The 17,975-nt window shown below is 44.3% G+C and overlaps 1 protein-coding gene across 1 annotated transcript in view; it reads left to right on the top strand.

Moving 5' to 3' along the window:
• Positions 1-17,975, top strand: part of ALPK3 (alpha kinase 3) — a 43,871-nt gene that overhangs the window by 23,517 nt on the left and 2,379 nt on the right. Inside the window, exons 5-13 of the mRNA XM_074233941.1 lie at positions 1,268-2,534; positions 6,111-8,103; positions 9,451-9,598; positions 9,830-9,957; positions 10,602-10,637; positions 11,285-11,565; positions 11,935-12,023; positions 12,987-13,210; positions 17,815-17,863. Coding sequence (XP_074090042.1) covers positions 1,268-2,534; positions 6,111-8,103; positions 9,451-9,598; positions 9,830-9,957; positions 10,602-10,637; positions 11,285-11,565; positions 11,935-12,023; positions 12,987-13,210; positions 17,815-17,863 — 4,215 coding nt within the window. The remainder of the gene's footprint in view (positions 1-1,267; positions 2,535-6,110; positions 8,104-9,450; positions 9,599-9,829; positions 9,958-10,601; positions 10,638-11,284; positions 11,566-11,934; positions 12,024-12,986; positions 13,211-17,814; positions 17,864-17,975) is intronic.

Consider the following 17,975-nt stretch of genomic DNA (forward strand, 5'->3'; position numbering starts at 1 on the left):
TTTTTTAGGTTTTTGCAAGGCAAATGGGGTTAAGTGGCTTGCCCAAGGCCACACAGCTAGGTAATTATTAAGTGTTTGAGACCAGATTTGAACCCAGGTACTCCTGACTCCCAGGCCAGTGCTTTATCCACTATGCCACCTAGCTGCCCCTTGGTCTTAGTTTCTTCATCTATATAGTGGGAGAATTAAAACGTCAAAGCTGGAAAGGACCTTAGGAATTATAGTAACTAGAATACTAGACTTGGAGTCAGAAAGACTTAAGTTGAAAAAATGCATTAGCTGGGTCAGTTATTTAACACCTCTGTATTTCAATATCTTCATCTGTAAAATGGGAAAATAATAATACTCACCTCCACTGCAATGTTGTATGGATCAAGTAAGCAGAAGGTGCTTTGCAAACTTTAAAGGACTTTGTGAATCAGTCAACACAGTAGCAATCATAGTACTAAATGATGGGGCAACCCAGAAAGGCAAAGACAGTTCTTGTACTCCAAGAACTTGCAGTCCAGTGGGGGAGATAATGATGCAAACAGCTATGTACAGCTAAAATATGTAAAAGGGCAGGTAGGTTGTACAGTGGCTAGAGCTCCAGCTCTGGAATCAGGAGGAACCTGGGTTTAAATCCAGCCTCAGACACTTAGTAGTTATGTGACCTTGGCTAAATTGTTCAACCCTGATTATCTCCGAACACACACACACACACACACACACACACACACACACACACACAATAAGAATATAAAAAACTTGGAGATAATTCACAGAGGGCAGGCAGTAGTATTAAGTGGGAATTGAGATAAGTTTCTTGCAGAAGAGGGACTTTCAGGAAGCCTGGGAAATTGGGAGAAAGGAGAAGAGAGAGAATTCCAGACATGGGGGGGACTCTCAGTGAGAATATCTGGAGTTTGGAGATAGATTATCTTCTGTAGGGAACATTAGTGTGAGGAATGCTAGCTTTTTCTTTTCTGTAACAAAAAAATCTTAATATTTAATTTTTTCTCAATTACATGTAAAGATAATTTTCAATATTCATTTTTGTTAAATTTTGAATTCCAAATTTTTCTCCTTCCCTCCTCCCCAAAGACAGTAAGCAATCTGATATAGGTTATATATATATAATGCCAGCTTTTCTATCAGGTTTAGGGTTCATGGTTAAGAAGTTGGGGACAGTCTGATGAAAGGTTTCTTCCACTGTGCAGGGGTAGTGGAGCCTGGTGCTCCAGTGATTTCTCCTACTGCTTCCTCATCTGACTATCTGTTCCTCCAGGTGCCAAGAAGAAGATGCTGCTATCTACCAGGCGTCCGCTCGAAACGCCAAGGGCATTGTGTCCTGCTCGGGAGTCTTGGAAGTGGGGACCATGACTGAATATAAGATTCACCAGCGATGGTTTGCAAAGCTGAAGAGGAAGGCAGAGGCAAAGATGCGGGAGATTGAGCAGAGTCGGAAGTATGGGAAAGAGATGGTATCGGAGGCTGACACGATGAGGAAACTCAGTCCGGACCGATTTCAGAGGAAGCGGCGGTTGAGTGGAGGAAGGGAGCAAGGTCCTTTAGCTTCTTGTAACGACCTTGAGGATGGAGCCCTGGAACCCGAGCTTGAAGGAGAGACCGGTGAACCATCCTGGAGCTCTGCCATTGGCCTGGCCAATAGCTTTACAGGGGGTGAGGTCACCACTAATGGGGACACCACCTTAGAGAGTGGTGAGGAGAGTGGAGATGGCTTTCTGTCTTACATCTGTGAGGCTGTGGAGCTCATCTCCCAGAGACCACCCACCAAGGAATCTGTAGCCAAGAAGAAGAAGAAAGAAGAGGGGCATAGCTACAAGGGGAAGAGGATGGGTGAGCAAAAACCTGAAGGAGCAAGAACATCAGAAAATCATATCCCCACTACTGCAGAATCAGACTCCAGTTGGACACGTGGCCACATGGAGGTGGAGAATACCCCACTCGCTCAAAGAGAGAGTTCTCCAAAGACCACAAAGTTGGTCAGGGCAGATAGGCCCCAGGAATCAACTGCTCCTATGGCACAGGAGGCTAGAAGCTCAAACAAAATCGGGGTCAAGACTGGTAAGGGTCCAACAGCCCCTATCCCAGATGACAATGTTTATTTCTCCTTAAAGGACATGTACCTGGAAAATACCCAGTCTGCTGCCTCTGAGGAGAGACTCCAGACCCCCAGTGCAAGTGTCCAAAGTGGTATTCCTTTGGGGGCCTTACCAGGAAGAGAGACAGGAGGAGAGAAGTTGCCTTCTGGACAGCCAATGCCTCCCTCTGCCCAACAGCCTTCTAGGGTATTTAATAGGAAAAGATTTGCCCCTCCTAAACCAAAATGTGACCCCAGAAATGATGCCCAGACTTATGCCTCTGTGGGTACCCCTTCAGGCATTCTGGGCCCCTCTCCCCAGCAAGGGGCCCAGGCCTCCGGAATTTCCCCTGAACCAGTAGCCATTGTCCCAACTCCCCCTGCCCGCCGGAAGCACAAGACCCAGGAGAGCTCTGCTCAGATGCCGATCACTCACAGGACCCCTTGTGAGGTAAGAGTGACATGATAGCTTATTTCAGAATCTGACTTCATGGAAAATGTTTCCAAAACAGTCTGGCAGCCAGAGTGCTCAGGGTTATTTATGGAAGGGGAGTGGGGAGGAGACACAGTGCCAGGAAGGGCCAGGGACATTTGCTGCAATCCCATATTCAGGGCTCATCACCTAATTCCAAATCTACAGGGTGGAAAAAGCTGTCTGAGGTTGTCTGAATCCATTTGCTCTGAGAATATGGGAAGAACTCTTCCTCTGGTATCCTACTGTCTGAGGAGGAGATCCACTGTGACTGGGTAGTTTTTGAAGGCTTCAGGGATTAGATGGAGCTTTCCCTAGTTCACCCCAGGGACGGGGGATCGACAATATTGTTGTGACCTGAGCCTACATCTGCATCTGTTCCTGACCATCTTTTCTGCTCTGCATGTCTATTTTAGTCATTTAATCGGTATTTCCAGGAGCCACTGGGCTCCAAGAGAGCCTTGTGGATATCCCTGTTATCCTACCCAATGTGAAGGCACATCCTTCTGCCACTTAATGAGGAGGCAGGGCTGAGGAACCAGATTGCCCTTTCAGAGGTATGGAGGTAAACCAAAGGGAAAAGACTATGTAGATTTTTCTCATTAGCCAGGATCCCTCATGCTTAGGAATCCCCTTTAGAAGTCATAAGAAACTTGAAAACTAGTGTCTGTTAGGAGAATAGAGTAAGGAAGATCTGAGTTTGAATCCTAACTCAGACACTAGCTGTGAGCAAGATACTCTACCTCTTGGCTTCATTTTTCTCATTTGTAAAATGTAGATAATAATCGCTATCTTACAGTGTTATTATAAGGATCAAATGAGATTATGTATTTAAAGTTTTTTTGCAAGCTTTAAAATTCTCTTTATGTGTTAGTTATCTTGAACTGTCCTTCAATCTTTACTATCTCTTGATACCAGTCCTTGGATTGGATCTGTGATTTACCCCAACTCCCAAGTTAGATATTCTTTTAGCAAGCAATGATTTGTTGCAGGAGCTGGGGTATAGTGGGACTCCCTGGGATTTCTTTCATTACACTTTACAATGAGAGAGAACACTGAAGCATCTGAACATCTCTACTGAAAGAACCAGAACACCACGTGTAGCTTCTGAGCCTCACTTTCATTATCTGTAAAATGGGGAAAACAATGTCCGTGACATCTATGTTACAGTTCAGAGGAGAGAATGTATGTAAAAAGGGCTTTGAAAATTTTAAAGTATGACATTAATATCAGTGGCTTCAGAGGAAAAACACCCAAGTTCTAATTTTGATTCTGCCATTTGCTCTTTGTATGACTTTTCTTTGGGTTTCAGTTTCCTGATCTATAAAATGAGGAAACCATAACCTATGATTTCTAAGGTTTCCTTTTGCTCTAAATATGCAAGATGCCTAAGCTCCTCCACAGCATTTTCCATAAAGGCAAAGAGCAGCTCTGTTACAATAATGGTCCCTATCTATAGAAAATATACTAATTTGTATATCAATTAACAGGTATATTTTGGACACTGACTTGGTGTCCCCCTTTTCAGAGAAACAAAAGAGGAAGATAGGGCCCCCTGTCCTTGAGAAGCTCATAGGCTAGTTAAGGGAATAGATAGAAAGTCATGAAGCAGGAAAAGGACAACTTAGGGCCCAGCTGAGGGATACTGATAGGATGTCAGCAGGGAAAAATTCAACAAAGGGAGAGAGATTAGGATGAGTATCCTAGAAGAAATTGTGAGGCCTAAGAAGGAGTTTCCTGCAGTTCCCCCCTTTGCTGTTATCTGGCAGCAGTGGTGATTTTTAGATCTTAGTCTTCCTTGGGCAGAGGTGAGCAGCCATATCAAGAGACCCAGAACCTCTACGAAAATCTGGGAGAAATGTGGCACCTTCTGGGGGTGGCAGTGAGGATGTGGGAAAGGGTGAGTCTCTTCTCAAGGAGAGTGAGCTGAAACATGGGGATGATGATCCACCTTAATGGATTTTCTCATTCCATTAGTGCAACAATCAGGTACCATTTTGGGATATCTGTGATGGAGAATATCATCTGTATCCAGAGAGCTAATTGTGGAGTTTGAACAAAGACCAAAGACTATTAGCTTTAATTTTAATTTTTTTATTATATAATTTTAATTTTATTATATAGTTTTGCTATCTCTTATATTTTATCTTTTTCCCTTAAGGATATGATTTCTCTCTCATCACATTCAACTTAGATCAATGTATAGCATGGAAACAATGTAAAAACTAACAGACTGCCTTCTGTGGGGGAGTGAAGCGAGATCAGGGTAAAAGTTGTAAAATTCAAAATAAATAAATAAATTTTTTAAAAAAGGAAAAAAATATAGGGATTTTAATTCAACTCCCATGATTTTAAATTTTGAATTAAAAGTTCAATGCTGTTGTGAAAAAAAAAGAAGAGTGAGTTGGACTCAGAAGCAGTCACCAAATTGGGGAGGGTTTGGTAGAGATGTGGGCGACTGGTTTCTGGGTTATGCAAGGCTAAATATCCAAGACTTGTACCCTGGGACTTGGGATTGTCAGAACATACATTAAAATGAAGAGGAACTGACCCATTCAGAACACTGCCTGTGTTTCTTTTTGCCTAGCCAAGAGAAGGGGATTGTTGGTATGATCTGCTGAGGGCAGAGGCCCCAAAGGGACAGGATCTGGGACTTCACATTGTTAGGAGGAGCTGATAGATTTAGAAGATGGAGAAGCAGGCTTAGGAAAATCTGTGTAGAAAGCGTCTGGACCTCCAATTTTCTTTTTTAGGTTTTTGCAAGGCAAATGGGGTTAAGTGGCTTGCCCAAGGCCATACAGCTAGGCAATTATTAAGCATCTGAGATCGGATTTGAACCCAGGTACTCCTGACTCCAGGGCCGGTGCTTTATCCACTGCGCCACCTAGCTGCCCCTGGACCCCCAATTTCTAATAGGGCATGATACAGATAGTAAAGATCCTGTTAATACTCTCCTGTTAAGGCTAGAGCAAGGTCTGAGTGAGCCTGGTACAATTCAGTTTGGCTGCAAAGGAATCTAAGAATAGGCACAATAGGTAATGTAGATAGGAAGGGCCTATGAACTTTAATAGAAAGAATGCTGGATCTGGAGCTAGGAGAGACTTGGGCTCTAATCCCGACTGACACCAAACCATGTCCATCTATAAAATGGGGTTAATAGTAGCTATGGTAGCTACTTCATGCTAGTGAAGTAGCTACTTCACTGAAAAGCTATGTGGCGTAGTGTGGATAAAGAGGTTACTGTGGAGTTAGAAAGATGTGAGTTCAAGTCCTGCTTCTGACATCCTAGCTCTGGGACCCTGGAAAGTTCCAGCTTTTTCTAAGCAATTATCTTAAGACTTTAAGTTGTAGAGAAGGGGCAGACCTGCATTGTGGGAGGGAATTTCCTCATGCAAGTATCCTCTGTACCAGTGAAGGCATTAGTCTGGTCTCCCATTCCTGTTGACCTTCCAGTGTCAATTGGGGATCAAGTCATATAATGCATGCGAACAGTTTTTCATGCCTCAACAAAACTAGTGTTCACTGTCTTATTTCTGATTCTCTCCTTGTTTTCAGGCCCTGGAGACCCAGGTGGCCCAAAGTCCTGTGACGTGTGCTGCCAGTAGCTCCACTGTGGAGTGTCTCAGATACAACCTTGAGGGAGAACAGGGCAGCAGTGAGCCCATGGATGTGGAGACTCAGGAAGAGGAGAGGACAAAGAGGGATAGAAGGATGCAGATGGATGTTAGTGCCCAGATGGAGAGTGTACAGGAAGAGGGGAGGACACAAGAAGACACAAGGACATGTGTTGATTGGAGGACACGAGCAGATGTGAACCAACAGGTGGTTGGGAGAAGCCATATGGAAAGCACAAAGATAGATGGGGGGACACAGGTGGTCTCAGGAACACAGCCAGAGCAGGAGAGTAGTCACACTCTGCAGCCTACAGCCCCTGGATTCCAGAGTACAGAGACTCCTCAGAAGCCTAGCCGCTTCAAGAAGCTGCCTGTGGAATCCTCCCGTCCTTCTCAGGTCAGGTCTGAGGAGATACAGATTCCAGCCCTTGGGAACACACAAGGGAATATGCAGAGCCTCACAGCCCCTCGTAGTCCAGAAGTTGATGGGAGGCCAGTGGATGGAAAGAAAATCAGAGGCCTAGGTGAACCAGGCCCTCCTGAAGTGGATAATCTCACTGGAAAGTCCCAGAAGGAGGTGCCTGAGCCCCCTGAGGAGCCAATAAACACTTCCCCTGAGGCCTCCATGGAAGGGTCTGACCCTGTGGTAGAGGGCTCCCATCTAACTTCTCCCATAAGCACCAAGAACCCCAGCATTCCTAGCCTGAAGGAGGTCTGCCTCCCAAAGACCACACGGGAAGAACAAGTCCGAGGAGGGCCTGCTAAGGTAGCTGTGATATCCCATTCAGAAGCAGCCCTGGCTGTGGGGTGCTCTGATCCAGAACCACAGCCTCACTGGGAAGCCTTGTCCAGAGTGGGGACCTCCAGCCAGAGTCATTGTGCAGAGACTGAGGCTGCGATGGGCAGAGAGAATGCGCTGGGTGCCCGTGGGGAGTCTGAATCTGAGGTTCTAGGAGCTGGGCTGAGGGCCCCCAGCCCTGCAGCCCCTGACAGTGCCCTCATTGATTCTTTGAAGAATTATTTACTCCTGCTCTTGAAACTTTCCAGTGCAGACACAGAGCTGAGTGAAACTGAAGCCAGAGGGAGACCAGAGGGCCAGCAGCCCCCTGCAGGGGGACCGGGTCCCCCAGACACTCTGGCACCAACAGTGGAGATCGCTGGCTTGAGCCCCCGGACATCTCGGAAGATCCTACAGCGAGTGGAGAACAACCACCTCATTCAAAGTGCTCAGAGCCTGCAACTGAGCCCATGTACCTCCCGCCGGCTCACTGGCCTCATTGATCAGGAGGTGCAGTCTGGCCACAAGGCCCTGGCAGCAGGGAAGCCACTGGGAAGATACCCCAGTCTACTAACTGTCCCTACTATTGTCGTGGGGGAGGAGACCCAGGTGCAAGACCCAGAGAAAAGTAACAAGGGGACTGCTGAGGAAATCAGGGCAGGACCCAAGGAAAGCAGAATGGGGGAGTCCCATTGGGTTAGTGGGGATCAAAAGCCCCTCAGACTGGGGGAGCCTCTGGGGGAGATTAAGAGAGAGGAGTCTTTCAGGGATGCAGAGCTTTCAGGAGATAATGCGGGGAGTCTCCCAGGTGCAACCCCAGAGGAACTGGCCTTGGGAGCTCGGAGAAAGAGATTTCTCCCTAAGGCCAAAATGTCTGGGGAGGGGGAAATACCTGCTCCTGAAGATAAGGAAAGCCCAACAGTTTCTCCCCGTGGGTCCAGGAAGATCCAGGTACCTGGATCCCCATTGAGTACCCCAAAGGAGAGACATTCCCCTTCCCAGAACAGAAAGATGCTCGAGGTACCTCGTCCAGATGAGGACTCTGAAGATCTGGGCTCTGGGCCCAAGGGCAGTGGGCCAGACACGGAGTTGGCCCTTGAAGATGGCAAACAGGAGGAGACAGCCAAGCCCAGAAAAACCAAAGACCTTTTCAAGGGTGAGAACTGCTTTGGGAAGGGAGGGTAGAAAGTTCATGGGAGAGAACTAAGATATGAGGTCTTGCTTTTAATATAACAGTGAAAAGGAGACATCTAAAAGACATGTTTTAGGGGAATTGGTTAAAGGGAGCCCAGGCTTTGCTTAGGGCACCTATTATCTCTAGGGAGAACCACTATTTTCTTAGTTGCCTGATCCCTTGCTTCATCACCTCTTTCAACCCTGGTCTGGGGACTAGTTGGTCCAAGAAATTAGCCTCTGGAAACAGTAGTTAAAACTTATTGTAGAAGGCCCTGAGGTCAGGGCTGAGCAGGGCCCTTGAAATCAGGAAGGATCTATGACTTCTAATGCCAATCTGTTGCCTAGGAACTTTTTCTGCTTTTTTCTCTATGCCAGGCTCAAACTGTCCCCTCAGGCCTCACTTGGGATTCAATTAAATAGCAATTTAATTTAATAGACACTTGTTAAGGGACTGTTCCAGGAAATACATTATGCTTGGGTAGGGAAGATCCAAAGTTTAGATAAGATAAATACCCTGCTTTCTTATAGTTTATCATCTAATAGGGTACAGGAGCACACTCAAGTAATAACAGCATAAAATAATATGTGAAAAATGCATAATGAGGATATAAAATGCTATGTGTGGTTGGGGCATGGACAGATGAAGGCCATTACAGACTAGGCAATCAGGAGGAGAACCAGTGCAAAGAATACAGACTCTAAAGTCTTGGGTTCAAGCCCCACATCTGATGCTTAGTACTGTATTACCTTGGGCAGAATGGTTAACCTCTTTGAGTCATTTCCCCATCTGTAAAACGAGAGTTTGGATTAAATGATCTGTTAGAGCCATAGCTCTAACCCTATAGTCCTATGTATGGTTTAGAGGATGCAATGGAAAGAAATAAAGAATGAGTATTATAGGGAGAGGCTAGATCAGAAGCACAGTGGTAACCTGGTACTGGGATTTCTCACCTTTTGGGCTCTTCCCCCAAGTACCAGCTTTCATCACGTCACCAAAATGACAACCCAGAGAGTGAATAACTTACCCAGGGCAAGGCAGTGAAGCCAACTCTCCACATGTCTCTGACTTGGTACAAACAAAAGCACAGGGAAGTTAAGTCATTGAATGCTGAGCTAGAAGGGATCTTAAAAGTCATCATTTCCAAAGTCAATTCTATTTTGCTGATGAGGAAACAGCCTCAATGGGTTAAATGAATTGGCCCAGTCCTACAATTGGAACTCCAAATCCAGTGTATTTCTCACTGCTGCACTGCAGAAGACTTGGGAAAGATCTGGTTCTCCCAAGAAGGGGAGGGGCCTTCCCCAGACTTACCTAGTTCCCCATCAGCCCCCCAGGTGATCCGGAAGATCCGGGTGGAACAATTTCCTGATGCTTCTGGAAGCCTGAAGCTGTGGTGTCAGTTCTTCAATGTCCTCAGTGACTCAGTATTGACCTGGGCTAAGGACCAGCTCCCTGTGGCTGAAGTAGAGCGGAGGTAAGATCAGAGCTTGGTGCTCTCAGAGCCTGGGTTCTCAACACCCAGTAGGTCTGAGAGCTGAGGACTCAGGAATAACATACTGGAGTCTACCATACCAGGAGCCGGCTTTTATTTTGTTATGAACATCCTTTTTTGTTTTCTTTTCCTATATCTTTTGGTCAAAGTGAGGATTCTGGGGTGTCCTTGGGAGCCAGAGTTCTGCAGTTCAGGTCTACTTTTTGTTCGCAGTGCTGGAGATGAAGGGCCAGCGGCCTTAGCGATTGTACAAGCTTCACCTCGGGACTGTGGTGTCTACCAGTGTACCATCCAAAATGAACACGGCAGTGACTCTACAAACTTTTGTCTCAGTCCTGAGGGTGAGTAAGGACTTTGTTTAATCCCTGTCCACAGCCCTGGGACCCACAATACACCATGCCTCTGCCCAATAAATCTCTTAGGCACATTTTTCCAAACAGAGGGTCATCTGATGGGAAACGGGGTAAATCAGTCACCAAGTCACTCAGCAAGCATTTCCACTAACTGCTTACTTGTGCCTGTCTGTGCTGTGCATTGGAGATACAAAGTAGCCAAAAGTAGCCAAAACAAGTAGCCAACTTCCAAACAAACAAAACAGTCTATGGTCCCAAGAATAGTATATTCCAATAGAGGATATAAGACATGTTAATGTGTATGAGGGTAATGGGAGACCCAGAGGAAGCCAAGGAGACTAAAAGACTGGGGCAAAGGGAAGGTGGAGTAGAGCATTCCAGCCAAGGCAGACAACCAGTGCAAAGGGATGGGGGACAGTTGATGAAGTGTTATCTTCAAGGATTCCCAAATAGACTGAATCACAAAGGTAAGTAGAGAAGATACCCCGATTACAAAGAGTTTTAGATGTCTTTCAGAGTAATTTGTATTTGATTCTGGAAGTTATTGGTTAGTGGAGAAGATCTTTTCAAATGTGGGCAGGAGAACGAACCCAAAGCTCAGTTCCCTCACTGTCTTCCTTTTTCCCATTCAGTGTTATCAGGATTCATCTCCAGAGAAGAAGTTGAAGGTAGAGTGTGCCCTTGGAAAATAACTGACGGGGCTTCAGTACCCATCCCTGCTGTCTATGGGGATGACCCCCTCCATGGGTTTGGATTTTCTGTTTTAAATTGGAATCTCTCCCACCATGTGCACCAATCCTTTTTAATGTAGTCTAGAGTCATTATTTTTTTCCCAGAGGGATGCGGGAGAGAGAGACTGAGGAAGGCTAGTCTAGAATGGGATCATTCCATCATATCCCCTTGGTCTCTTACTGTGAGTCTGTGATTTGTTTCTTGCTCGGGATACAAGAGGAACTAATCCAGTGGGGTGGACCCAGCCTTGCAAGCCATTTTTTTTTTTTTTTAGGTTTTTTGCAAGGCAGATGGGGTTAAATGGCCACACAGCTAGGGAGCGAGCCATTTCTTAAAGCAACTAATGTTGCTATTCCCTTCACATGGAACATAAGGGAGGCATGCTGCAGGTTGGGTCCTTGAGCCCAATGGAGAATGGTGAGGGGTAGTCTCAAGATTACTATATTTGGCTCCAATCAGCCAACAATGTGAATCTCTGAATGAGGGTAGGTTAGGAGTTGTGCAGATGTGAATCTCTGAGTGAGGGTAGGTGAGGGCTTGTGCCTAGGAGACCACTTCTCATATTTCTTATATCCTCATCCAGTTGGAGAAGAGATTGAGATGACACCTATGGTGTTTGCCAAGGGCCTTGCTGACTCCGGTTGCTGGGGGGACAAACTTTTTGGGCGGTTGGTGAGTGGGGAACTTCATGGAAGCGGACGAGGACGTGGTCTTCGTAAGACCTCCCAAGCCAAGGTCATCTATGGACTGGAACCCATCTTCGAGTCAGGTCGAACTTGTGTCATCAAGGTCCCCAGTCTACTTGTGTTTGGGTCCAGCAGTGAGAATTCTCTATTGGGGAGGAATTATGATGTCACTATTCAGGTACTTGATCCTTTGTTGCTGCTTCTCAGCCCCCAGCTTGTCTCTTCCCCATTCCTAGTCCACTGAATATGGGAACTCCATAGAAAGGCTATGCTCATAGAAAGAAATAGGGGAATGGTTTCAGCTCTTTGAGGGGTATCCAAAAGTTTTTAGGATAGAAGTTGGGGAAAGTCATTGATGCATAAGATCTCAGCAGTGGTGGGGGAACTTGGAAATCCTTACCATCCAGTCTCTTGCCTAATTCAGGAGTCTTTCATATTACATCCTCCAAAGATGGTGATCCACATTGCTGAGATTCACTTCCATCTGCCTTAGGCTCTGGAGCTGGGAAAGTTTATCTCCAGGGCTTTGATCCTTCTTTTCCTCTAGGGATGTAAGATCCAAAACATGAGCCGAGAATACTGCAAGATCTTTGCGGCTGAGGCCCGAGCTGTCCCTGGTTTTGGGGAGGTTCCTGAGTAAGTTCTTCTCTTCTCTCTCTCTCTGTCCCTTGCTTCCTAGACTTTATTATCCCTATTTTATACACAAGGAAACAGACAAATGGAATTAGATGACTTGCTCAGGGTCACATAGCTAGTAATTATCTGAAGCTGGATTTGGACTCAGGTGACTCCAGTTTCTGCATGGATGTCAGACTTTGGGTTTCTGCTTCTCTCATGCCCAGGTTTTAGATGACATAACTCAAATTTAAGGTCATTAGGTTAGTGTTGAGTATATTCTGACCCAGTCAGGGTTCTCTTCTATCTTTCCTATTTCTTTCCTGTCTCAGTCCCTCACTATAGTAACAGCATATGGACATAGAAGGTACCCAGGTCACCCCGTGCAGATTCTAATGAGACAGGGACCAAAAAAATTCCTTATCTGGATAGTCTGAGTGTCCTGAATCAACTGTGCCCATCACCACCCTCATTTCCATCTTTCAATTGCTGGAACCTTTCAACAACAACAACAACTACAAAACAACAGCATTTATATAATGCTTTCAGTTTTACAATACACTTTATAATCATTATCTCATCACCACAACCCTGGGGAGTAAGGTAATTTTATTATCCCTATTTTATACATGAGGAAACAGACAAATGGAATTAGATGACTTGCTCAGGGTCACATAGCTAGTAATTATCTGAAGCTGGTTTGGACTCAGGTTTTCCTGACTTCAATTCCAGTACTCTATATCTGCCTTCTTCATAGATTGGTCAGAGAGTGGGGGGGGGGGGCATGGTTAATGCATGGGGCATTCCTGCTGGGAACGATTTAAGTTCCCTCCCCCAGAAAGTTCTCTGTCAATGAGATTTTGAAATCATATGACTAAAAGGAGCTTCATTGTAAGACCCCAGAATCAAGATGAGGCTAGATAGGGTTGGGGATTTTCCTGGGTTTGAATGCCATGCTCATGGGCAAGGTGGATCTGTGTTTAGGATCATCCCACTGTACTTGATCTACCGGCCAGCAAACAGCATCCCCTATGCCACTCTGGAAGAGTATCTAGGCAGGCCCTTGGAACGGTACTGTGCTCGTGATTGGGAGAATGGTGGCACCCAGGTGATCTCTGCCACCTCTGAGGCTGCCCAGAAGTGTCGGACCTTCCAGCACTGGTTATATCAGTGGACAAATGGCAGCTTTATGGTCACAGACCTTGCAGGTAAGTGGGCTAGGGGGAACTGAAAAGACCTGAGGGGGATCATGGATTTAATTCTTATGAGAGATCATGGGAGGGAGGCTTCCTGGAGAAGGTAGTCCTTGACATGAAGTTGAAAGGGATAGAGATAGAAGTTAGAGGAACATTGAAGAGACTGGTCTGGCTGAAAGATAAACTATGGGAAGGGGTATAATGCCAGCCTGTCAACAAGTACCAATACTGGCAGTTATTATGTGCCAGCTCTGGGATACAGGGAAAGACAAAAACAGATCATCTGAAATAAGCCTGAAGGCTGATTGTGAAAAGGACTCCCCAGAGTCCTTTGATAATTTGGTGAAGGTTTTGGACTCCCCAGAGTTTCTATCCTATACCAGAGGCAGGTGGGAGCCACTGAAGCTTCTTGAGCAAGGGGGTAGGCTTGTCCTTTAGAGATTTACTTGTTGTCCATTAAAAAAGATAAGTTCCTTGAATCAATTCCCCAGTAGACTTTGGAACTGACATCCTTCATCCTTGGTAACATTACAGAGACTTTTGAAGTTCAAGGAAAAAGATGTTTTGTCAGGGGTTAGGCTATGTTACTTTGGGGAAAAGAACATCTGATTTTCTGAGAGGTTCTTTTCTGGGAGGATCTTTAGGAATTCACAATCTCACAATCTCATCTCTATGATATCAGTGCAAATATCATGCACTGATTTTCAACAGTCTTCTTCCATATAGTTCTCACAGTGCTTAGCATAGTGTCTGAACATCTAGTAGAAGCTTAATCAATGCTTATTGATTGACTACCTCATTGCTGTCTTTCCTCTGGCTCTAAGCTGAAGTAGTGATGAGTGGGAGGGGTCTTGCATTTTCTCCTCTCCTTTTAAAACCAACTCTCAGGAAAGGCTATCATAAACTTAGAATAATGTAATCATATAGTTCTTAGTATTATATGATTTCTGCTAATTATGATAATAACTGTTCTCTCTCCTCCACTGTGACAAGGAGGTGATCCTGTCCTTGAGGGGCATACCAGCAGAACACAGGTGGTGGCTACCAGTTCTTCCCTCACCATAAAGCCTCTGACCATGGACCCCAGGATGGATTGTGGGTCTGGCTTCTATGGGTCAGCCTAAGTTAGCTGAGTTGGAGGAGAGAGCCTCATCGCCAGAAGGATGATTCTGGAGTGAAGCAGTTCCTTAGCAACAATAGCTCACAGATAGAGACCACAGATAATGGTCTAGGGTTTAACTAAGGCATAGAGAAATCGTAATCTGTATTGGTGAGGGGAGTACCCACAACTCTTGGAAGTACTGAGAACAATAATAATCAAGTTGTTAACGAACAGGCCCAGAATCTCAGTCAGAAGGAAGCTGATCAACCCAGCCCATATCTGACCAGGAACCCCTTCTAGCTTAACATTTATGTAATACTTTGCCATTGTGTTTTCCTATTTCTTATGAGAGGTAGGTAGAATTAGAGGACATGAGTTCAAATTCTTCCACTTATTACCCCATGCTACCTTGGGCAAAGCCATTTATAATCCCAGGGCCTCAGTCCTCTTATCTTTAAAATGAGAGCTCTGAACTAGAATTCAGGGACTCTTAAATTTCCTCTATATGCCACAGAGCCTTTGATAATTTGGTGAAGGTTTTGGACTCCCCAGAATGCTTTTAAATACATAAAAATAAGGAAAAAATATATTGAAATAAAGAGGGAACAAAGAGGAAAATTTCCATCCAAATTTATAGACACCTATGTAATCTATCTACAAACTACTAAGGGGTCTGAGATCCCTAGGATAAGAACTTTTGGATTATGTAGTTTCTTAGGTCCTTTTCAGATCTGAGGTCCTTACAAGTAACACTGTGAGAGATAGGGAGGGCAGATGGCATTATTCCCACTTTACAGGTGAGGAAACTGAGGCCTAGAGAGGAGTGATTAGAGGATTACACTAGTGACTGCCTGATAGAGATTTTGAACTGAGGGCTTTCTGGGTTCAAATCTAGTGCTCTGTCCCTGTACCTCCAGTTGCCTTCTGCATAGATTTGCCTGGGTCAGGCCATGTTTACGAATAGGGGCATCCTGACTGGGAGCAAATGTGGGGACTGTATTAGATTTCTTTGGTCTCTCTGGACATTATCAGAGTCTCATTGCTGAGTCTTCCTCCAATCCTTCAATTCCTGCTCACCATTCTCTACTTTCCCTATCCTTTTTTTCCTTCTTCTAGTGGATAATGGGGGGGGGGCGGTTTGGGGGATTTCTGGGCAAGTCTGCCCCAGAGGCAAGGCAGACTTTGGGAATCTATCTAATTTAGGAGAGGCAGCCTGGCAGTGGAAGAAGAACTCTGTTCTGGAAGTTGGAAGAACTGAGTTTTAAATACAGTTTTATCTCAGATTAATTTATATGGCTGTGCACAGATCATTCAACCTCTTGGGGCTTCTATAGCCTTATCTGAAAATGGGAATAATGCTCCTTCAGCCTCAGAGACTGTTGGTAGGTGTGTGTGTGTGTGTGTGTGTGTGTGCATGCATGCATATAAATAAATACATACATGTGTATAAATATGCATATATAATAGTCAGTCAATTTAGTAACTATTTCTAGCACAACTGATATATATATATATATATATATATATATATATATATATATATATATATCCCCAGGTGAGGGAGCTTCCTCTTCCAATGAATAATTTATCTGCAATTTTTAATATTAGAGAGTTGCCTAAACACTGAGAGATTGCCTTGTCCAGGCTTTAAAACAGCTGGAATGCATTGGAGGTATGACTTGAATCCAGGTCTTCCTTGAATCCAGGTCTTTCCTCACTGTGCCACAGTGACCCTCTCTGAGCGGTTTATTGTACATATTAAAACACTTTGAAACAAGGCAAGCACTTATCAAATTATTTATTAAATTAAATAAATTAAACCAAAAAACATTTATTTTCATAATAATAACTTGCCTTGTGCTCGGTTTTTTTTCTATAAAGATTTTATTTATTTTGAGTTTTACAATTTTTCCCGGATCTTACTTCCCTCGCTCCCCCCGCCTAGAAGGCCATTTGTCAGTCTTTACATTGTTTCCATGGTATACATTGATCCAAATTGAATGTGGTGAGAAATCATATCAAAGATAGCAAGACCAGACAATAAAATACCAGTTTTTTTCTAAATTACAGGTAATAGTCCTTGGTCTTTGTTCAAACTCCACAGTTCTTTCTCTGGATACAGATGGTATTCTCCACTGCAGAGAGCCCCAAATTGTCCCTGATTGTTGCACTGAAGGGATGAGCAAGTCCATCATGGTTGATCATCACACCCATGTTGCTGTTAGGGTATATAGTGTTTTTCTGGTTCTGCTCATCTCACTCATTGTGCTAGGTTTTTTAACCAAACCCTGAGAGCACAAAGAAAACCAAACACAATTCCTGCCCTCAAGAAACTTCACTTCTAAAAAAAGGAGGTAGAGAAGGAGGGGGATAAACAATTATCAAGTGCTTCCTATGGATTAGCTCAGGACTGAGCACTTTGACAAATACTGACAAAGAACAAGATAAAGACAAGTTATAATCATAGTAAACTGTAAGTGATTTCTGAAGGAAAGTTCTACCATTGAGGGTGTGTCCACATATTCAGACATGTACATTCATGTTAGATACATACACATGCTTATGTATGTGTGCACAAGCATGTGTAAATACATGCATATTTGTGCATATTTATGTCTGTCTATCTATCTATCACACTGATGAAAGCTCAAGTCCAGACCATAGGAACACAAAACTATTTTATCATATATTACACACAAAGGAATAATAATAATTTTTTGTTATTTTGATCAGGATCTATGATTTATTTTTTAGGTTTTTTTTTTGTAAGGCAAAAGGGGTTAAGTGGCTTGCCCAAGGCCACACAGCTAGGTAATTATTGTCTGAGACCGAATTTGAACCCAGGTACTCCTGACTCCAGGGCCGGTGCTTTATCCACTGTGGCACCTAGCCTCCCCAGGACCTATGATTTCATCAGTTCAGGGAGCTTTCAGTGAAAATTTCTTCTACTGATGCATACATATTTATGTCATAATTTTGTGTCATAATTGTATGTCTATATCTAGAAAGCTGTGTGTAGGTTTTTATATATTTGTGTGTGTGTGTGTGTGTGTGTGTGTGTGTGGTGCTATCTCTCTGGTGTAGACAATGCATATAAAAGGACTTAGAAATTGGTAACTTGTTGTAATTAACCAATAAGCAATATGTCATATATACACACATATTCATCCATACATACATATGTACATATCCTCTTTTCCCCTCACACCCCCTCAAAGCTAGCACCTTCCCTCTCAGTTACCTCTACTTTACTCTGGATATATCTTATATCTACATGGTCAATAGGCAGTATTTATAAAAGTATCTCAGAGTCAGAGATGAATGCCAGGATCCCTTCCACCTCTGAGATTTGATGACTCTGTAGCTTGATTTAGAAACTTCCAACTCCATTCCCAGATTGATGGAAAAGGAAGGGAAGGGAGAGAAGTAGCCTTGCCCAGCAGCCAGCAGGAGAGGGACACTTTCAGAATTTCTGCTCCCACTTATGATGCTCAAACACTCTGTCCTTTTCTAGGTGTTGATTGGAAGATGACAGATGTGCAAATTGCTACCAAATTTAAAGGGTAAGTGGTTCTCGAGGACCTGAGCAGGTACTGGATTGACTTCCAGGGCCTCTATTCACGCCCTTCAGGACCCCTCTTCTGCCCCTTCCTCTTGCTGGAGATCTAAATATTC

The sequence above is a fragment of the Macrotis lagotis genome, chromosome 4 (genome assembly GCF_037893015.1).
Source record: "Macrotis lagotis isolate mMagLag1 chromosome 4, bilby.v1.9.chrom.fasta, whole genome shotgun sequence".
Classification (NCBI taxonomy): domain Eukaryota; kingdom Metazoa; phylum Chordata; class Mammalia; order Peramelemorphia; family Peramelidae; genus Macrotis; species Macrotis lagotis.